The 22437-nt window shown below is 45.5% G+C and overlaps 2 protein-coding genes across 2 annotated transcripts; both read right to left on the reverse strand.

The window, feature by feature from the left end:
- Nucleotides 1–2817: 2817 nt before the first annotated feature.
- On the reverse strand, nucleotides 2818–7951 carry LOC124654005 (2-alkenal reductase (NADP(+)-dependent)-like). The gene is made up of 5 exons (XM_047193052.1): nucleotides 7712–7951; nucleotides 4328–4505; nucleotides 3608–3774; nucleotides 3421–3503; nucleotides 2818–3343 (listed from the first exon to the last, which is right to left on the reverse strand). The coding sequence occupies exons 1-5, from the start codon at nucleotides 7949–7951 to the stop codon at nucleotides 2965–2967; spliced, it is 1047 nt and encodes a 348-aa protein (XP_047049008.1). The 3' UTR covers nucleotides 2818–2964.
- Nucleotides 7952–18778: 10827 nt separating this feature from the next.
- LOC124653168 (protein FLUORESCENT IN BLUE LIGHT, chloroplastic-like) lies at nucleotides 18779–21798 on the reverse strand. The gene is made up of 5 exons (XM_047192234.1): nucleotides 21657–21798; nucleotides 21105–21229; nucleotides 20717–20876; nucleotides 19497–19817; nucleotides 18779–19160 (listed from the first exon to the last, which is right to left on the reverse strand). Exons 1-5 carry the CDS (start codon nucleotides 21766–21768, stop codon nucleotides 18958–18960), a joined length of 921 nt encoding a protein of 306 aa, XP_047048190.1. The 5' UTR covers nucleotides 21769–21798; the 3' UTR covers nucleotides 18779–18957.
- Nucleotides 21799–22437: the final 639 nt, after the last annotated feature.

Below are 22437 nucleotides of genomic sequence, written 5' to 3' on the forward strand. Positions count from 1 at the left end.
CGCTCAACCGCCATCTACGTAGCGACGGTGCCGTTGCGGGGAAGAGGAACCGTCATATTGGCAACCGCGTCGATCGACACGCGAACCGCCGGAATGGAGCGCAAACTCCGGGGAAGAGCAACCGCCGCTTTCTTCGATAACTGCGTCGCTATTCATCCGCGCTCGTATGCGCTTTCCGATCTACAACCAGCCGCCATTCATCGAAAGCTCCTCTCTCTCTCACAATGAGCGACCTCTCTCAGCTGCCATCAGACACCAACAGTGAGGGTAAGCCGCCGGGATGGCGCCACTGGTGGGACAAAGCTGCGACGCCTAGCAGCGATGATTCCCCGATGCCGGACAACAGCGAGGAATGGGAGGCCGAGGAGGAGGAGGAAGAGGCTGAGGAGGCAGCGGCGGCGGAGGCCCGGCGAAGGCGGAGGCGAAAGCGAAGGTGAAGGCGCAGCCGGCGAGCACCGTTGACGACGAGGAGGACACAAGTTAATCCGACGCGTCGAACGACACCGCCTATTCGGAAGAGGTGACGAGCAGGAAACGCCACCGTGAGGATGACGAGGCGGGGCCCTCAAAGAAGAAGTAGTTTAACTTTTTATACGTAATTTGTTTATGTTTTTTCGAAGTTTTTATATGTAATTTGTTTATGTTGCATCGCTTTGAATACTAGTACAACGTTACCTACACATTTACTATCTATTAAAATAAAAATATAATATTTTAAAGTTTTGGGGCGCGTTTGGGGATGCGGCTGGGGAATGACGTCCCCCAAGCGCGGAATGAAGGAAACACGTCCCCCAAACGATAAATTCGACGCCGTTTGGGGGACGCTTTGGGACGCATCTGGAGATGCTCTTATTGTGTAATAATCACGTTTGATAGTGAAATCATAAGTTGACTATCTCCAGTAATTAAGTTGCTCATACCTTAATTAAGCTGTTTACAATGGTGCCATTTGAATACTAATTTGATATAAAACTTCAAATGGTGCTATTTGAATACTAATTTGATACATGTAGCGGTGGATGATCTTCCCATGAGCCTCCAAAGTCTCGAGCATAGGCTTTCAACATGTTTTCTAGGATCTAATTGATTTTCTCCGATTGATGTCCTGTCTGCGGATCCAACATTCGTATTCGAGAAATTGAAAATTAAAGTGATAACATCCGAATTCAGATGTTAGTGGAAATGGATATGATAAATATCCAAATCCATTTTACGAAAACAAATACTATATCCCAAAGTAAATGTGGATATGGAAATGGACATATCTGAATCCGATTATGCTAGCCAATTTCAGTAATTTAACCCAACGTAACCTAGAAAAACTAACAAATCAATCAAATATTATTTATAGGATTGAACTAAAAACTACTATACATTATATAAGTATATTTATCTCTCTAACATTCTGTAGTTGGCTCATTATAAAACATGAGTATTATTTCTTTATATTTGTATCCACTCCGAATTGAGAAAATATCCGAGCCATATTCGAGTAACATTCGCTCCAAATTCCTCATCCATATTTTTTTTTAAAGAGAAGGCCGTAGCCCTGCCTTAAATTAATAAGGCCGTTGCCGGCAAGTGTTACAGGATGCTGAAGCACAGCTTACAAACATCGATGAACAAGCAAACGAAAGATTACAAAGCAAACAACTTGTCATCAAGGTCATCATCTCAAGGAAGAACCAAAGCGGAGGAGGGACAACGCCATGAAGCTCGCCACCGGGAATCCTGCCACCGTCAAGTCCTGTTGCATCGCAGCCCGAATGCCATCCGCCTCCACTTCCGAAGAAGGTCCCAACCTTCTCGCCCTGGATCGTAGGGCGCCGGACCGTCGGCAAGCGGAGTAGCTCTCCCTAGAGCACGAATGAGCACCAGGGGCATCAAACCAAGGACAGGAACCAGACACGACCACCGCACGCGAAGGACCACAGGCATCGCCGCCGGCCAACGCACCGGCCACCCAAAAGACTTCAGCATCAGGACGGAGATCGCCAAAGAAGACACGGCAAGTGCCGCAACCGCAGACCAGGACATCCACGCAGCTCGGACACCTTCCGCCGACCCAAGGCGGCGCCTTCAAGAAGAAACACGACGCCAGGGCGCCGTCGCCGCCCAATCGAAAGATTTGGGTTTTCACCCGGGTGCCAAAGGAAGGAGGGAGGGGGATATACCTCGCATCGCCTCCAAGGAGGAAGACGGCGTCCGGGACGTCGCCGACGGCCTGTGACCGCCACCGCCGGCCAAGGATTTCTCCCGGCCGAGCCCCCGCCCTCGCCACCCCAACCACACCGACGAGAACGCCGGATGACATGGCCTTGGGGTGGGTACCACATGGAATCCGGCCTCGCGTCTTCGGATCCGGCCACGAGGTCGACGGGCAACCACCGCGGCCCGAGCACCCTCCACCGCCTCCACGCCGCCCACGCGACCGAGGAGACGGTCCTCAGCATCAGCAAGCGCTCCCCGCCGCCAGGGACCGCGCCGCCCTCACCTCGCAGAGGCCGCCGCCTCCGGTGCCCAAGCCCCCACCGGGATGAGCGCTGGTCGACCACGCCTTGACCCTCATCCATATTCGTTCTAAAAATATGAAAATATGGGAAGAACACTATCCAATCCGTATATGTATGCGATCCCCATCCATTTTCAACCCTAGTCTTGACCATATATGGAGAAAGAGATGGGTTTGGAATGGGAATGTGGGTCCTGTGGGTACAACGAAGTATGCGAATCCGAATACAACGGCTTACATTATTGCATAGTACTTGTACTAGGCATTCAGATTCCGTGTTCACCAATCACCAACACATCTGAAAAAGAAGAAACAAAAAACCTGAACATTGGCACAACCGCGCAAGGCACTCTGAAGTCTGAACTGAACTCATCTCAAAAAGAAAAGTCTGAACTGAACCCCGATGGACCAACAAGGAAACGTAGTAGTACATTGCTGACACGTGATGTCACTCACTCCCGTGCGACAGCCACCAGCTGCTTTCCGACGTTGCGCCCATGGAAGAGCCCGATGAGCGCCGCCGGCGTGTTCTCGATGCCCTCGACGACGTCCTCCACGTAGGTGATCTTCCCTTCCTTGAGGTAACCCGCCATCTCCTCCTCGAACTTGCCGTAGGTGCTGAAGTAGTCCATCACGATGAACCCCTCCATGCGGATGCGCTTGGCCACGACGCAGAAGAGGTTGCGCACGCCCTCGGGCTCCTCCAGGTTGTACTGCGAGATCAGCCCGCACATCGACACCCGCCCGCGCAGCCTCATGTTGAGCAACACCGCGTCAAGCATCGCGCCACCCACGTTCTCAAAGTAGATGTCGATGCCCTCCGGGAAGCACCTGAGAGCAAGGAGAACTCTATTAATTTGCCACTATAATTGGAAGTTGGAACACAAGAATATGGTTAGCAAATTTACCTCTTGAGTGCAGCATTGAGATCCTGTTCCTTCTTGTAGTTGAAGGCATCGTCGAATCCAAACTTTGTTTTCAGGAGGTTGACCTGAGGAGAAGGCAAATTTATCCCAGAGAAAAATGGTGCATAGCACCGATGTTGTGAAACTTGCAGTTCATGATGTGCACAGCGGGAGGAAGAAGAAAACAGACCTTCTCATCTGAGCCGGCACTGCCAACCACATAGCAGCCTGTGATCTTAGCGAGCTGCCCAACAAGCTGTCCTACGGCGCCTGATGCTGCCGAGACGAAGACATACTCCCCCTTTTTCGGCTTGGCCACGTCGAAAAATCCAACATATGCAGTAAGGCCAGGCATGCCTGAATGATCAAATTAGTAGCATAGTTAGTAAACAAGATTGACCAGTACTGTATCAGCTTTTAAAGTATGATGAACATAGTACACTGATAGTACATCATTGTAAGGCAGGCATGCCTGAATGATGAAATTACTACTACCATAATTAGTAAACAAGATTGACCACTGTGTCAAATTTTAAGATATGAAGAAAAAGGTATATGTGATAATGAGACTTGTAGGACAGATCTCCAAGACACAAAGCCGAGCCCCAGCATGAGTCTCTGGACATGATATGGTATACTACATACTGGCAAACTATGGACTGTCCAATGCATTCCTCTTGTACGTTTTACCGTGATCAACTAACAAGTGCTACAGTTCCGTCGTCCCAGATCTTGGGAGTCTGAAGTAAGAACTTGGATAAAGAGTCTGCGAACCAAGTTCAGTTTCATTTGCTTGATTATACAAGACCACGGTCGTCTAAGAGTCAAGAAGAAATGAACCCACAAACTTGAGGTTTTACAATAATCGTATAGAGAAAGAATAACGGATTGGTTTGTGAGAGATGCTCACCAAGAACACCCGTGTAGTAGGAGAGTGGAAATTCAGGATGGCTGATCTTGAACAGCGACTGTGGGTTAGAGATCAAGGTGTACTCTTCGCATCCTGTCATTCCCCACACCAGGTCGCCTGGCTTGTAACCCGGGTGCCCGGATTCCACCACCTTGCTCACCCCAAAGGTAGTCAAAACCTAGTAGAGAGGGCAAGATATTAGGGATTCCATCAGATGAACCTGCTCCCTCGTCGGTGAAAGAGAGAGGTAGTAATTCAGAGCTGGCAGCTCGCTAATATGCACGATAACAGAGCACCACATGCTATCGCTGTTTCTCCAACAGGTGAGCCCGTGCATGGAAAGCGCGATTAAAAAAAACATTACGCCTGAAATTGATGTGACTGACAGTAGATCTGTGCCGAGGAAGGGGGATTTTTTAATGGAGACGTCTAGCGGGCGGTCGACCGCCCGTTGGTAGTCCCTGGCACACCAGCCAATTTAGGAAAGTCAATGTCCCCGCCCGATAGAAAAGGAAAGAAAAACTGCCCTCTCTCTTCCTCATGATTCATCCGTGTGCGGGAATTGCTGAGCTACCTATCGGCACGGCGGAGTCGCTCCCGCGGAATCTCTCCGGCCATGGCGCCGGCCTCCTCCATGGCCGCCTCAGATTCGTGCCCCGCCGGAGTCGACGTCCCCTTCTTTTATTCCTCCGTGGCGACCGCGGCTCCGTCGGGAACAGCAGGAGGCGAAGCAACACAAGGCCGGAACGGCTTCTTGCCGGTGGGGAATTGGGGCAGAGGGAACGGCTGGTACTCGCTGGTTAGCAGCAGCAGGAGAGGAGGACGGCGGCAGCTGGAATCCGTTGCTCAAGCGCTGTTATCGGGAGGCAGGGAAAGAAATTAGGAAGGATGAAGGAGAGAGACCTGTGAGGTACTAGAAGATAAGGGTGAGAGAGAGGGGCCCCACACGGTATTATTGGATGCTAGGCAAAAAATTGATAGAATTGGGCCACTACATGTGCGATTAGCCAACAACAGAACAAAAATAAGCAAATACATCGGACACAAAACTTGCTCTATCGGCACCCTATCAGATACAAAAGTTGCTTTATTAGGCACCAATGTTGCGTCACGGTGCATCAAAATTGTGCCGTCACGCACCAAAGTTGTTGGGTTGGACACCAAAAATGTGCCCTTTGGCACCAAAGTTGCTCGAGCGGGCACAAAAGTTATGTCTTCCGCACCAAAGTTGCTCTGTCGTGCATTAGTGTTACTGTATTATCAACAAAATTGATTTGTCATGCACCAAAGTTGCTCTACTGGGAACCAAAATTGCTCCGTCTGGCAGCAAAGTTGCGCCATTGGGCACAAAGTTATGTCGTTGGACGCCAAAATTTACATGTTGGGCATTGTCACGCACTATTGGGCCTTTTGAACCAAAATTGCATTGTCGGACAAAAAACTTGCTCTGACGGACACCGATGTTGCATCCGCAGGCAATAAAGTTGCATCATCGGGCACCGAAATTGCTTTGTTAGGCATCAAAGTTGTGCTTTCGAGTACCAAGTTGTGTCCCCACTCTTTGTCCCGTGGAACGGTAAAACTGGATTTGATGCGCACTTGTGCCATCACCAAAATTGCCTTGTCAAGCACAAAACTTGCTTTATCATGCACAAATGTTGCACCGTCAGGTACCAAAGTTGCGCCGTTCGCCACTAAATTTGCATAGTCGGCCAGAAAAATTGTTATGTCATGCGCCAAAGTTGCTCCGTTGGGCACCGAAATTGCCCTATCAGGCAACACCAATGTTGTGCCGTCGGGAACCGAAATTGCACCGTTCGAAAGTAAAATTGTGTAGTCGGCCAACAAGATTGCCTAAGTTGCTCCATTGAGCATGGAAATAGCCACACAAAAAAGCTAAAATCCGGAACAATTTTTCAACCATGTGGACAACTTCTTCACTATAGCAGCAGGTAACATTCACCGGGTGGGGTAACTTTGAGCCAACGATAGGCAACTATGAATCAGCGGTAGGCAACTTTGTATCAGTGCTAGGCAACATCGTAACGCGACCCTCTGTCGTTCACGGTCTCCTCTCCCACACACGATCTACATGCCGCTTCTAAAAATTTATCCAACATGCCCATTGCTGCCACTGTCCAGAGGCCGCAGCGCTAGACTACACCCTTTCGGTTCGAGTCCTTCCATTTTCATGATCCTAGTAGCCAAATATGCAATTTCACAACAATCGTAGATGAGCTACATAAAAATAGGTAGACAACTTTATTGCCTACAACTTTATGCACGATGTTTTAACTCGGCGATCATCGTCGGCTGGAGGAAGGAGCCATGTCGTGCTAATGGACTACATGCGTTTTGCCGTCGGCAAATTTGAGCAATTTTAATACTCCCCATGTTCTAAAAATAAGTGACTCCGCTTTTTTAAATGATGTATCTATACACTAAAAACACATCTAGATACAATCAAATCTTGACAAAGTTGAGGCACGGAGGAAGTAAGAACGATAAGCAACAAATCAACATAATAAAGCAACTACCATGTGCGTTGAGGCAACAATCTTTGAAAATAAGCAATTAAATACATTCTAGTCATCATCTAGAAAAAAGAACAACCCAATCATGAAAAACTGACCGCACAACAGAGACGCCCAGCTGGGGCTGCCGTAGCCACACACGCGCACGCGACGCAACTACGGCCGAGTTGCGATGATGGTCCTGAACTCCTGATCCTGGATGGAACGACCACATCGAAGGGATAAAGGGGAGCTCCGCCGGCGGTTCGGGAGACTGGGCAGCGGAGGCGGTCCGGTCGACGGCGAGGAGAATCAGGCTGATGGTGGGAAGTCAACTGCAGGAAGGGCGAGATGCGCCGGTGGCCAATGATGTAGGAGAAGCAGGGCGGCGCTGGAGAAGCGCAAGGCGAGTGAGGGGACGGCCGAGACGAATGCCGAGATGGGTGGTGCCGCTCCGGCGGATCTCGGTGAAAACCATGGACGGTGCTCGGAGGCGGCCTTCCTCTGAGACCGGGACTTGGGAGGGAGTGGTCGTGTCACCAAAAGCCGCGGGAAACAGCAAGGGTCACCGGCGCCGCCGTCGATGCGGCTGGGACGGTCGAGGAAACCACGGCCGCGCGAGTGGCTACCAGGGCGCCGGACGCCAGTGGCCGGCGGGGCGGAGAGTATCAAGGAAAGCGACGCTTCGGGGATGGGGCGATCTTTATTTTTCTCACGAGAGAGCGTTCGGTTGTGTGGGGTCGTCTGTCGTTTCTTGTCGGCTAGTGTGTGTGCCTGGGACGTTCGGCTGGCACGCACCCGCCCGTAAGATTTCAGGTTTTTTAATTTGGGGTGCACGTCTGAGAGGCTAGCTTAGGGTAGTGTACGGTACCTCCCCCGGGACGAAGTCCGGGACGTAGCTGGCCTCGTCGTGCTTGGTCATGCGGCCGCGCATGTAGGGGTCGCAGGAGAGGTAGAGGTTCTTGACCACCGCCGCCGCCGACCCCGGCGGCACGGCCAGGCGCGCCGTCGCCGCCACGACCTCCATGTCGTCCTCGCCGGGGAACCCCGTCACGTAGCTCTTCAGGGTCACCCGCTTGTTGCTCACCTCCGCCGCCGCCGCCGACGCCATTGCTTCCTCTGCTGCTGGACGTCGAGCCGGTCGAGGAGCTGCTGGTCCAGATGTTGTTACTGAGCGGGTGCAGGTGGGTATGTTTCGTGTGTGCCGGATCGAGCGGGGAGTGGGAATAGCGGCGCTTAATGCGTGGGTAAGTGTGGACCGGAGACGTGTCGGGCTCGTGACGAGCGGCTGCGGCTGGGGAAAGAGGCCGAGCGCGAACGGCCTGGAAGTAGCCATTTTCTGCTTCGCCCTCGCCTCGCGTGTTCGGCGACACTGACCGACTAAAAGGAGGCACAGGCGCACAGCGCCAAATGCCAGTTTCGTACGTCGTCTCCGTGAGTTTGACACCACATCGTCCTCTCCGCCGCTACCTCCTCCACATTCACACGGCATGGGGCATCCAATAGAGGCTCTAAAATGCGAACTGTGTAAAAATCTGATTTAGCGTGCGCGCGGGTCTTGTATTTGTGCCCTCCAACCCTAGCTGTAAAATGAAAAGCGCACACGCGCGGGAAATTGCGCTATTGTACGCGCCGAATATTGGACGGTCGCTCCGGCACGTGGCAAAAGAAGAACCTTGAGGGAAGGCTCAACTGCTCGGTGAATTTTCCGGGCGCCGCCCCCTTTTTCCCTCCTCTCCAACTCCTGCGTCGTCCGCCCCTCCGCCGCCCACCAAATCCCGCGTTGCCGCCACCGCCGCATCTGTTTCGCGTCGTTGCCGATCCGCCCCGCGCCGCCGCTCATCAGATGGCCTATCGCGAGCCATTGCCGCACCGAATCCCGCGGCCCTCGGCCTCCACCGCTTCTCCGCGGACGGCGCCGCCCGTCGTTGAGCTTAGAAATGTGCTCGCGGCCGCCGCTGTTGTCCGCACGCACAAGATGTTCGACGAATTTCCCAAACGGTATGCATCGTCGCCTCACCATTTTCTTTTTTTTATGCATTGTTTCTAGCTTCAACAAGTGCAACGCTTATTTGTAGATGCCGTTCGTCCTATGATTCAATGGATGAAGAATTGGACCTCCAAGAGGAGGAGGAAATGGCCATGCTTATGGCTCTCCACTCCCACAAAAGGCCGAAGCACGGTGGTTCCGTTTTCGATCGACAAAAGCTATGGAGGGAAAGGAGTGAGGGTCACGCCAAGTTGATGCGCAACTGTTTTTTTTTTGGAGAATCCAACATATTAGGATGAGCACGGACTTGTTAAAGACCATATCGAAGAAGGTGATGAAGTGTGATCGGTGTTTTGGGCATAGGAGAAATGCCGCCGGAGAGCTTGGACATAGCACCTCTCAAAAGGTGATTGCCGCTTTGCGTATGATGGCATACGGTATTCCGGCGGATCTTGTTGATGACCACTTTGTAATGGGTGAGAGTCAAGCCATAAATTGTGTCAAACGCTTTGTGGTGGCATTGTTCGAGTATTCGGTGAGACATACTGAGAGCCCCCAATGCTCAAGACATGGCAAAGCTTTTGAAGGTCAACGCTGCTCGGGGGTTTCCATGTATGCTCAGCTCAATTGATTGCATGCATTGGAGTTGGAAGAATTGTCGTGCGGCATGGCATGATCAATTCAAAGACCATAACAAGGATTCCACAATAATCATTGAAGCTGCGCCGATTATGAGACTTGGATTTGGCACGCTTTCTTCGGGATGCCCGGGTCTTGCAATGACCTCAGTGTTCTTCAACGGTCACCATTGATGACAAGGATTGATGGTGAAACTACAGCGGTGGAGTTTGTAGCAAATGGCCGCACATACAATTATGGCTATTTCCTTGCTGATGGTATTTATCCAAAGTGGCAATTATTTTTGAAGCCGGTTGTCAAACCAAAAGGTAATTAGAAAAGTTGGTTTTCATAATGCACAAGCGGTGGCTAGGAAAGATGTTGAGAAAGCATTTGGGATTTACAAGCCCAATTTTCTATTGTGCGAGGACCGGTTATATTTTGGGATAAGGGATCCTATGGTACATCTTGACCGATTGTGTGATCATGCATAACATGATCATAGGAAATGAGCGTGGGCAAGAAGATTTAGACTCCACCGTGTATGAATTGATGGGACGACCGGTGCAAGTGCGGAGGAGAGAAGAGAGGGTGGCCCTTATTGCCTCCTACCATGCAATTCGTCGAACTGGGTCGCATGCAGATCTTAAAACGATCTCATTGAGGAGTGGTGGAAATTGAATAGCCAACAAAATAATTATTTTTATTATATGTTTGATGTATTGTTCTTGTGAACTGTTTGTTTTATTATTGATGAACTATTTATTGTAATATTGTGAACTATTTGATTGTGTTGTAAGAAATATTTAAACTACTTTATTTTGATTCATTTTACGTATGTTTGATCTTTGTTGTTCTATATTTATGTGTATTTGGTGTTTGTGGCACAGCGCGCTGCATTTTACAGCTGCTGGAAAACCGCAAACTAGAATGCGCTAAAGTTTCAAGGCATTGGAAATCATGTCTGTAACCACGCGCGCTGCAAGCTGCTAATTCAACACTGTAATACAATTTTAGCGCGCCCAAATTTGGAGCGGCTGGTGAAAATGCTCTTACAAAGTGTGAACGTACGTAAGCTGTATCTTCTGATAAATTGTAGCCAGATTTCGTCCAACTTTACGACTGTGAACGTGAAGTTGAGGTCACACGTATTCTCGAACAAGATTTTGTCTATGGCCGTGGGGCCGCTAGTTTGGCCTTGGATGTGCAGAAAGATTTTGACTCCTAATTTTGTCTTGAGACGTCAAGAGCGAAAATTTCAGTTTGCCACCAGTTAGATTCTCATTCAAAAGCAATTTGCGTGGTTGTGATTTTTTTTTTTTGCGAGAAATCTGTTAGGATTTAATTAATAGGTTAATTAAAGGGGTAATCCTCCCTCATGTAATTCTCTATGTTGATTGGTTTGTCAACAGACACAACCCTTCCTCACACCTCTTCTAACAGACGTGACCCATATTCGCGTCTCTTCCATGGCGACGGCTGCTGCAGGCGTGTTGGATTGGTGTCCATGCCTTCTCGGCGCTGGTGTCAAGGAAGGAGGAAGCAGCGTGGTGGCAATTACACCGTGGTCGAAGATTTGGGTCTTCTCTCAAGTTTATGGGATGATGACACGGGCCTCGGAGATCTTCATGGGTTATGGTGGTCTTGAGGGTGTTCGGGTGTTTCGTCTCTTTGTATTTGTGTTTCTCTGTGCTTGTAAAGGTCAACAAATTTGTATCTTTTCGTGATATGAATGCAGAGAAATTCTCGAAAAAAAAGTTGTGAATCATCAATGGAACAGAACAGTTGAATCATTTGTTGTCTCTCTTCATTGCCTCTCGATTTTACTTCCAACACGTTATCAGCACGTTGCTCTCCGATAGAGCAATTTTGGCCGGTCGGCGAAGCACGACGAATGGACGAGGACCTCCTGCCGGAACTGGACGAGGCGTCATGATTATCGCATTACAATAACAAGCGCTGCACGACGGACAGCAATTTCTAGAGACAGAGAATCGATCTTTGTTGATCTCGTCTGGCATTCACCATTGGTGGCTGCATGCGGCATGCCTACATGCAAAATATTGATCGGGAGACTGCTAGTCTTTCGTGTTCTTGTGATTAATCATTGGTCAAAGAACTAATTTTTTTTCCCCTGTATCGATGTCTGTATGTAGAGGATATTGCTGTTCAGCGGAAGGCTTGCCGTTCTGGACGCACGGCGACGGCGTCGGTATATTGTTCAGAGGGAGCAAGAGCGATGCCCATCCCTGATGTGGTCTTGGCTTCCGCCTGGCCGCGTCGCGGCGTTTCCCCTAACCGGCAAGCGCGCTCCCGAAGCGGCGTGGGTGATTTAGGCTAGCGTCCGAGCCTCCGAGGGCATGCGCGGCATTGCTCGGAACTCGCTCGGTGGCTGTCCCTCCGGCCGACATGGCTCCTCTCCAAGTGGCAGGCCGCGAGGCCGCGAGGCGACGGACTGCGGAAGCGGGCGGCCATGCCGCGCGTCGAAGCACAACCAACAAGATTTGGTGGTGCGGCACCCTAAAGACCGACGGTCGACCACGGCCTCCCTCCAGGCGTGGCAGCCTCGTAAAGGCCGGCGGCACAGCGAGCCTAACCCGACCGCCGCCGGCGGTTACCAAAATCCCCTCGTGGGACGGAACTGCACGGGAGAAGGATGGATAATCCTATCTATTTGGCAGTTTTCAAATCAGCCCATGAATTGTTGGTAATCCCAAAATTCCATGGAATTTCTGGTTCACCACCAGATTTTTCAGATCTTTGAGGTCTACCTCTTGTACTTACAGAAATTGCAACCGAGTCTCGTTGGACTCTTGCTGTTTCAGCAGTTTGACCATGAGTTTATTGTTATTTGCGAGGCTTGAGAGCAAATATGCATAATAAACCATTGGTCCTGCTGAATTGCATAATAATTAATTATGCATCATTTTACGCATGTAAAATGACGTATGTATTACATGGGTAATACTCTTGCAAAGAAATATGATGGCTCCATTATTCGTATAGAATATGGATTTTTCTTGCAAATTTGGAAAATATCAGGTAACCAAGTGTATGACACTTGCATAACTATGTCAAGTTTATACTTGTGAATTAGAAGGTAATTGATAAGTGGCATCTACTACTTAACTGTAGATTATGCACCGTTATCTTAAGGTCTAAATTATGTCATTATGACATAATGACCCCTTCAATTTTGCACACAACTTATGGATTGCATGATGGCAACGAATTTATTTCGTTCTCAACTGCGAGGTCTACACCGCCATGCGGTGATTACCTTCAATGGGTTTTAATTAACACAAGGTTGAAAAAGCTCCATGAGAGTGGGGTCTACACTACATAGTAGTGATTACCTCCATGTGTTTCAAGCAAAAATGAAGACGCAATAGTTATGGCATGGTATCATAGCAACGAAATAATTTTCGTTTAAAACTATGATGTCTACACATCTGGTGACTACCTTGATGAAGTTTTCCAAATGCTTCGCAACTTCATAGCATTTTTCATTGGTTGTGACTTTAGTGTCACGTACTCCATCAAATTTGGAACCAAGACATTGGCGACGATAACATCGCCATGTTATGCTATGAAGAGAATTATGCAAAATACTTGCATAATTTGGTGATTACCTCCCATGCACACACAACTTATGAGACATCATCACAGCTGTGAATTAATTTTCATGCACAACTGAGAGGTTTAACACCATTTTATGGTGATTACCTTCATGTGTTATAAATAACGTAAGGTTGTGGAGGCTATGATCGATGAGAATGTCTATAAGAGTGAGGCGCCACTAGCTGGTTGACTACATCCATGTGTTTTTAAGGAAATTAAAGGTTTATCCCTTTTTGAGGTGACTAACTTTAATTTTAAGATCTACACCACATTGTGGTATTCTTGTGGAAGGCTTGACCTATGGGCCACTAAGAATCACCATGTCCATGAATATGCTTAGCCATAGGTTTTTCATCCTACGTAATTTACTGATGGTAAATTAATGCATGAATATTTCATACAACATATGGCTGACCTTTCTCAAAAGGTAGTGCGATGAGATGACATGGAAGTATTCATTTAACATGGGTCCTGGACATTGATGATTTTGTCAACCCGTGGATGCTATATGCATATCATGCAGGAATGCCACACCCCACAACATCTGGTTTTTCTGTATCAGCCATCGCTGGCATGCAAATGACCTTAAGGGAAAGGTTTGAATCTCACTTGAACCTTCATCCAGACCGCACAAATGGAGCTAGTTGTTTGCATGACGTTCCTCCTAGACGTTGCAACACCATGCCTCTCTAGCGGTCAAAGGACCCTATGGGCACGGAGAACATGATCATTGAGTATGCCTCAACCGACATGTTTGGAGACTTTAACTAGTCTCATTATCTCCTTAGTGAATGATTTATTCATGTCCATTTTTGTTGTTGTAATAGAACATATATATTGTATTTCACAATATATTTTATCAGCACTTTGGTATGAATAAGATTGAATGTCTTCTATATATTTGATAAAGATTTCCACAATGGAAACTCTCTAATTCTATATATAGATTTCTATGGGATTCAATCCAATGGATGAGGAACAAGTATTTAAAAAGGTACCATCTCTATTGTTTGGATTGTACTACACGTACATCCAACCCGTAGCACATGTTGCCTATAAATCAATTCCATTGGTCATGATTTGCATGAAGCTAAGTTTTCTTAATAATTGAATATTATGTAGCTCATTTTGAGGTTCTCATATAGTCCCTCGATCGAATGCATTCGAGGTGATATTTGTGGCCTCTTTCAACCATAGTGTGGACTGAAATCGAATTATAATCAATTCGAATGGACAATGATGCAAAATTCTCTTCATGTGCCTCCAATAATTATTGCATGGCTTTCGAAGATTGGAGTTTAGCACTTTGTCACATATGTCCATACACAAAAGGTTTGGTTGAATATCTGACCAAGAGGATCGGGCTCGTTGCATGACCTTTGTTAATGAGTTGAAATTTTACCAACTTCACGTTGGAGTCATGCGGCTTTACACACCCTTGACTAACTAAGCGCATACCGCAGTAACTTCCCCTCTCGTAATTGATACGTGGAAATCCTCCGAGCATTTCCCATCCGCGTAAGTTCGGAATCGCTTCACGCGTACCGATCTCACCACCGCAGCGTACATCATAGGCCCATAAATTAGGGATCTATGTGGGGTACAGATCTCCGTCGATCTCTAAGTACCTTGAACTCCTCATAAGGGATCTGTTCATAGCCTCGTACGTTGATTGCAAATATTGAAGGATGGATATTTCCAGGCATTAGGGGAGATATCAAGTACCAAATAGAATGCCAGGAAATTATTTGGAACTTCACGTTCCTCCTCATGTCCACGTACTCAAAAATATGGACTATACGTCTAGGATTCACAAATTTGCAACAATTCGCAAATAACCTGCCAGATTCATTTATCGATCTCAAAGGTGTTATATAATCCTTTAATCCGGCTAGAAATGCGCCCGAAAGAGTGGAGGTACCAATAAAAACCACTCAACTCCCTATTTCTTAAAAGAGGGGGAGTAGTACGGCCTCTAACCAGGATCTAGCTTCCTACAAGCAACAAGGAAAGACGAGGAAAAATCCTCTGAATCAGTAAATACATATCAACCTAGCGTTGATAAACACCTGATGGGTAGTATACACCCAGTGGACGGGAAACCTCCACAACCTAGCTTCAGTTTGCACACACTGGCTAGGACATCGGAACACCCGGACTCACGCGTATTGAGAAATCACGAAGAGTCGTCATGGGTGCTTAGATTTCCTCCAACTATATCGATTCTGGAGAATCATATGATTAAAGCCTACAAATGTCGAGAATATTTCTCTTGTATGATTGCAAACATCCTTCATAATGATTCATATCCAAAGACCATGGCCATGGCAGAGTGTAAACCACTTGCTTGGATTGAAACAATCAAAGGATGCAATCCAAGCAGAATTAGCCTCGCTCCTCAAAATGAATTCCCTATGCGGTTCAATATGTTCTCTTCCAGCAACGGAACGAGATAACAAGGTGGTGAGAAAGCAAGGCTTGTAGCACAAGGTCGGATTTACGCAAAGATCCGAGACCTAATCTCCAGACGCGAGTGAAATCCTATTTCCGATACATTATATCATTGGCAGTACAAAATCATCTATCTATGCAGTTGATAGATGTAGTGACTACATATCCAAGTGGATCACTAGATTTGGTCATGTATGGTTCTCGATGGAATCACAATCCGAATCGAAATGAAATGCAACATGTATTATGTAAATTTAATAAGTCACAACATGGCTTATTGTTGTCGGTATATTCTGGTACAACCGATGTAGTGAGTTTGTTATACACAAGAATTACTCCTACAATGATGATTACTCATGCGTTTTTGTCATACACAAGTATTTATCTTGCAATGATGAAGCACGTGATCATCCTAAAGACGGAACTTGAGATGAAGAATTTGGTTTAACCCAAACAAAGCTTGATACTACAAGTCAAGCTACTTCACTCAAGTATTATGGTACACCAAGTTGCCTATGTTATAAATATTGGAGAAACTTAAAATGGACAAGTCATATCCATCTCCCATGCCGGTTGTTCGATCTCTAGACGTAGAGAAAGATTCACTCAAACCACGGGATGATGTAGAAGGGATGTTGGAACTTGAAGTTCCATATCTCAGTGCCATTGGACCCACCAATGCAATTGGTTGGGAATCAAGAATATCTTTCGATATCTCCAAGGCACCACACATTACTTGACATATTCTTGTAATTTCAGAGAAATCTGAACTCCAATATCATCAGGATACACTGATGTTGGCTACTTGAATGATCCCCACAATGTGTATCAACATGGTAGAATTATCGCTCCATTGATGTCTTCGAGACATACTCTGGTGACTACACCTACCAATCATTCTAAAATACAAAGCCGCGTTAACACGTGTAGCTTTACGGAATGATAAACCACATATATGAGTCATGTGGTATTGGTTCTCTTGAACCATCAATCATTATCTACACAGATAATGTTTCTTGTGTTGCATGGATGCAAACATGATACATTAAGATCAATATCACTAAGCATATTGCCTCTAGATTGTTTTATCTCCATGAACTTCAGAAGAGTTAGGGAATAAACATCTTGCAAGTCAAATCACACAATAATGTTGTTGGTTTGTTCACGAAGTCTCTACCAATTTCAACGTTCCAGAAATATTTTATGAAATTGGTATGCGATGGCTTCCAAAATTGCAAGAATCAGGGGGAGTATCTTCCTGAATCAATCATGTTCAAAGCATCATATTACACTCTTTTTCCCTTCATGAGTTTACTACACAGGTTCTCGTCAAGGTTTTTAATGAGGTAATATCAACACAAGATGATATGTCATATTTTCTGTTTTCCCCAACAGGGTTTTTTAGGAAAGTATATACGACATATATTGTTCTCTAAACTCTATGGGTTTTTCCCTTTTACAAGGTTTTTCTCATATTGAGTTAACAAAGAGACAATACCAATTATATGTTGTGTCATTTTCTCCTTATTTTTCCACTGGGTTTTGAAGGAGTTTTAACAGCATATCTAACCATTATATGTTGCACCATTTTCTCCTTATTTTCCCACTGGGTTTTAAGGAGTTTTAGCAACATAACATACACACTACTCTCCTCGTATTTTTCCCACAGGGATTTTAGAGGAGATGATTCCAAAGATGATTCTAGAGATGACCAAGCACAAGGACAAGGAAGGATTAGGGGGAGTGTTAGGATTTAATTAATAGGTTAATTAAAGGGGTAATCCTCCCTCGTGTAATTCTCTATGTTGATTGGTTTGTCAACAGACACAACCCTTCCTCACACCTCTTCTAACAGACGTGACCCATATTCGCGTCTCTTCCCCTTGTATATAAGTTGTGAATCATCAATGGAACAGAACAGTTGAATCATTTGTTGTCTCTCTTCATTGCCTCTCGATTTTACTTCCAACAAAATCCACTGATCTATTAATAACGGTAGTACAAATAGCCCAAAAAATAAAGAAAATTACAAATTGGTACTCGGACCACCTAGCGACGACTACAGACACTAGCACGAGCCGAAGGCGCGCCGCTGTCCTCGCCCCTCTATCGCCGGAGTCAGGCAAAGCTTGTCGTAGTAGAGCTTGTTGTAGTAGAAAGATGGAAAGTCATCGTGCTAAGGTCCTAAAGGACCGGCGCACCAGAGCAGCAACCATCACCAATGATGGCAACCGTAGATCGGAAGAGACTCACATGAAACCACACCAGCAAACACGAAAACCGACCGGATCCCAGAGATTCGACGGACACACAACTCCACGGGCCCTCCGTCAGCGCTAGATGCACCACCGGAGCGAGGATAGGGCGGGGAGGACCTGATGTAGCCGCTGCCTCACCATCCCAAAAAAGAGATTGAAAAGCAAATTAAATTAAGAAAGGAAACTCCCCGCCGGCGAGGGACCGTGGTCCGCCGCACCTCCATGGCCCCAAGGCCACCGGAGGCGGAGCGGACCGGCGGTATCGCCGGCGAGGAGGACGGAACCCTAGATGGTTTTTGTGGCTTTTTCCGTCGCCTCCTAATTTGCGTGGTTGTGATTATGTAAACCATTTGGCTAAATATCATACTTTTCCCGTTTAAAAATAGGTGTCTCAACTTTTTCTAGGTACAAATGTATTTATAATTAAAGTGTATCTAGATACATCCATCTAGGCAAAACTAAGAACACCTATTTTTAGATAGGGGGTAGTATGTGTAATTTACGGCTGAAACAAATATGGACAATCAAATAACGCATTGTATGTTGGAACTGATGGAGAGTATGTGTACTAGGGGAAAACTATATTATCGTTATAAGTTTAAAAAGATCATTCTCTCGGCCAAGAGAAATAGCAATTACCGTATGTGGTTCCGTTAAAAAGCTAATTAACATCACACAATTGTGTGTGCCCTAATTTGTAAAAATAGAATAGAAATTGGGGTAGACCATGATTTAATTTTTCGAAACTGAGCTTTGACATTTTTCAAAAGGTTGACTTATCTGGTTGCAAACTTGCAATCGTAAGGTCTATTCCAGAGATCTTCAATTCCATTCAAAATTTTAAACCCAAAATAGTATGGCTTAACTGTAGTAGAGTTCCCATATTCATTGAAGGTTGAGATGATTTGAAAAGAGCCAAATGGGAAAGTCGGATTTCGACAGGGTCTGTACTTACATTAAACCAGCACTACAAAAATAGCTACACTGCATGGTACTGATCTGGCCCAAACAAAATCTCACATTATTACTGAGCAAAAAGAACTTCAAAGTTACAATAGTAATAATCCAGAATTTAAAGCCGGGAACTGCACATCTACAATACATCACATGGCTACTGAAGAACGAAAAGATTAGCCGTGTTTGTGCTCTCGCAGGTAATATACACACTCACCCTTGGTTTTAGTCATTCTCCAATCTTGCAATGTACTCGTCGTAGAACTTGCCTGCCTTCTCGAGCTCACCAAGTTCGGTGTAGCAATCGGCTATTGCTCCGTACGCCTCAGTGACACCCGAATCCTCTCCGGTCATCTTGGAGATGCTGAGTACCATGGAGTGGTACTTTATTGCTTCTTTGTAATTTCCTTGTCTTTGTAATGATGCTCCTGGTCGATGCAAAGTAACTCCATCATTTGGGTGTGGCAAAAATAAAATGGGCATCACAATATTTCCAATCAGCACTGCCCGGTAACACAGAGTAATGACACCTCATTGACGTGTTTATATGATTCAGTTTACTGCTAAAAATGATGAAAAATTGTTTTTGTAATAACGTGATTAAACTACCATTGCCATGTTCAGCATTTTTACAAAAATTAGGTACGAAGTAGTTCTGCTGGGCTCCCTAGACAATGAAGGATGTGTCACAGTGCATTCAGTTTAAAATGTGTGTGTGCAAGTAAAAGATAAATGAAATTCATGTCAAACAATGAAGAACATACCTAATCCTCGTGCAGCCTTCTTCTCTTCGACATGATCACCCAAAGATTGTGCAAGATCAAGAGCTGCCTTAAACTCAGGAAATGCCTTGTCAGGGGCTTGGTTTCTCAGGTAGTTCTTCCCAGTCCTCAGATATGTAATTAGGCGCTGTTTGTGAGGATCAACAATAACTTCTGATTCTGGCACCTTACTAGCAGCTGGTGCATAGCTCAAAGCAGGAGCATAAGATTCGATCTTGGCTTGTCTTCTCAGTGAAGCGTTTATCTGACGTAGTTGATCATTCAGTTTTTTAAGCTCTCCTTTCCTTTGTCTCGCAAGGAGCCCTACAGGATTTCTGAATTGTTCAATATAACGTAGAAAATCTTGGATAGTTACCAGAAAAGTCATATATATAACGAGAATTACAGAATAATCGAGGGGAAATAGGTAGCCTGAACTACCAACTATCTGATTCTTTATGCAAACAAGAGCAATAATGGGGAAATCCGGAAATGGCCATCAGAAAAAAACTGTCACACAGACAAATAGTAACTGTTCAAATAATCCGTAGGAATTCAGGTCTTTCTGGCTACATCCAAATTATTTTCATATACAATAAACTGAAACTTATTGAATATGTGAAAACAAGATAGGATATTTGGATTGGATGTGTACAAATAGTATTTTTACAGGAAAGGCAGGCACTCTGCTGATTCATTGAGAAACAAAAAATAGAACAATATTGAGGACCTGAAGGTCAAAGGCAAGACTAGCTATTACATCGTTGCACGTACCTAAAAGAAGCATCCTCCTGGAAAGGTCCTCAACTTTAGTATACGTATAAATGCTAACAAAACCTCTATGCTCAGGACATTAGACCTCAGTTCAGATAGCACTGAGTCTACTTAAACTAATAGGCTGGTAAAGAACCTAGACATATTTCATGATTTAAGCAAAATGCCATTTTCATCTAAGAAATAAAGAGTAAAACACAGACGTAAATGCTTGATTAGCAAACTCCCTGATGTTATTGTACTGAAAGTGTAAGCAATTCATGTTTGGCATGTCTTTCTTCAGATATTCATAACTACTCAAGTTGTCGATGAAGTATTAGAAAACAAAAATACATATGTAAGAATATTATGGTTTACGTATTGTTGGGGTGAAAATGAAGTTAGTTTGCTAGGCGCAAACACTTCCCTAAGTACCTATATCTTTTTAGTTCAAAGCATGATGACTTTACCTCCGACAGTAGCGCCGACCATGGCTATTGCAAACAGCAGGGGCATGTTAGGAAGAGAGTACCCCGGCTCACATTGCTCTGCGAAACAGCTGGGTGGCAGAACAAGCATGACAGCACTGCTGACAACAAATGCTTTCCCGAAACAAGAAGATACAGCTGTCTGCAAAGAACAAATTAAGTAGTATAATGTTATAGATGAGACATCAACAGAACTGTCTGCAAGCAGTAAACTCGAGCTCTGCTGAGAACTGAAAGAACATAAATCCGTTTGAAACACATTTGAAGCGACTAAAAACCAAGGCCTAATTCAGCCTTATGTTCAATAAAAGGTTTGGTTCAATTATTTTTGTGATACTCTAAAAATAGACCAAGGGACTCACCATCATACCTGAAGATCAGATGTAGACTTGATAAGAAAATGACCATGTCCATTAGCTATATCGAAGTCATTGCTGCTAGTACGAGCGTGGTCAGTTGATGAGGAGGCACATCTAGCTAAAGGAAACACTCGCTCTGCAGGACAAATTTCATTACATGTCAGCTATCGTTACATACCCCCTTAACACCAACAAAAAATCGTTACATGACATGAAGAAGTAGAAGAAGAAACATTCGCTCTTTCCTCAAGACAAGGCACCCAGGTCCCATTTTTAGGATACATAATAACATCGATGTAGTTGTAACTTGTGCTAATGAGACAATTTATGGCTAAACGTTTTGCTCCTTCAGCATTTGCAAGAAGTTGAAATGGTCATACAAACAAATCATGAAATGGCTAGCATACCGAAATCGAACATAATCAACGAAATACATCTCCAATCCAACGCCGGAAGGCATTAGAGGCAAGCGGTCAGTCGCCATCGCTCAGGGATGTACCGCCGTACGGAAACGAGAGAATAATACGAGCAATGTAGGTGGAGAAGATGAGACGAGAACTCACCAGAGGTCTCGTAGAGGACGGCGTTGGCTCGTCTAATATATCCGCCGGAGCTTCGCCGGTACGGCGGCGACGGCGCCGCCGCCGGTGGGGAGAGGCGCATGAGAAGCGGCATCAGGAGGATAAGGAAAATCTCCTCCCCTTTGCCTCGTTGGATGTCTCTTCGGGATGATGATAAAGTGCCTTAGTTGTTTATTTTGCACATAAGCCCAGGAAAGGTGAAAGTAGTACATTTTGGTTTGGATTCATCATATTCCTAGATTCTGGCTTTGGCATTGAGGCGGATAATAATCCAGCTTCTCCAATCGGCCTAACCTACTCTTATCTGCGTTTGTGGCTAATTTTTCATAGTAGTGATAGAAGGGTCACATAATTTAGCAAACGCAAAATGAGCTTTGCTCATAGAAGAAGAGCATTCATATAAAAAATCTCAGCATAATATAATTTAGCAAGCGCAAAATGAGCTTTGCTCACAAAAGAAGAGCATTCATATATTCTCGTAAAAAAATAAACTTCTCAATGTATGTAGCATTTTATTCAAACACAAACTAGAATGTAGACATATACACGCGTCTTAGGTCAAGTCTTGGGTCAACATAAACATACCCAAGTAATGACCACAATCGCCCACAAAAGACTTTATTTTGCATTACGGTGCATTTTATCCATTTTCATATGCGAAGTATTGTGACTAGTTAGGAGAATCTTATATTCTATTGAAGTATAACATCATACTAATAATATACACTTCGTGGATCAACATCTCACTGTAGACCCCCCTCAC

Source organism: Lolium rigidum, chromosome 5 (genome assembly GCF_022539505.1).
Source record: "Lolium rigidum isolate FL_2022 chromosome 5, APGP_CSIRO_Lrig_0.1, whole genome shotgun sequence".
NCBI lineage: Eukaryota > Viridiplantae > Streptophyta > Magnoliopsida > Poales > Poaceae > Lolium > Lolium rigidum.

Bases quoted from the DNA above. Each gene is read 5' to 3' on its own strand.
- LOC124653168 (XM_047192234.1), bottom strand. From the start codon at position 21,768: ATGCCGCTTCTCATGCGCCTCTCCCCACCGGCGGCGGCGCCGTCGCCG. The intron at 20,877-21,104 runs GTATGATGGTGA...TGTTCTTTGCAG, and splicing joins AGTCTACATCTGATCTTCAG to ACAGCTGTATCTTCTTGTTT. The intron at 19,818-20,716 runs GTAAAGTCATCA...GAAATCCTGTAG, and splicing joins GGTCGGCGCTACTGTCGGAG to GGCTCCTTGCGAGACAAAGG.
- LOC124654005 (XM_047193052.1), bottom strand. From the start codon at position 7,951: ATGGCGTCGGCGGCGGCGGCGGAGGTGAGCAACAAGCGGGTGACCCTG. The intron at 4,506-7,711 runs GTACCGTACACT...CCTCTCTACTAG, and splicing joins CGGACTTCGTCCCGGGGGAG to GTTTTGACTACCTTTGGGGT. The intron at 3,344-3,420 runs GTAAATTTGCTA...CCTTGCTCTCAG, and splicing joins CTCAATGCTGCACTCAAGAG to GTGCTTCCCGGAGGGCATCG.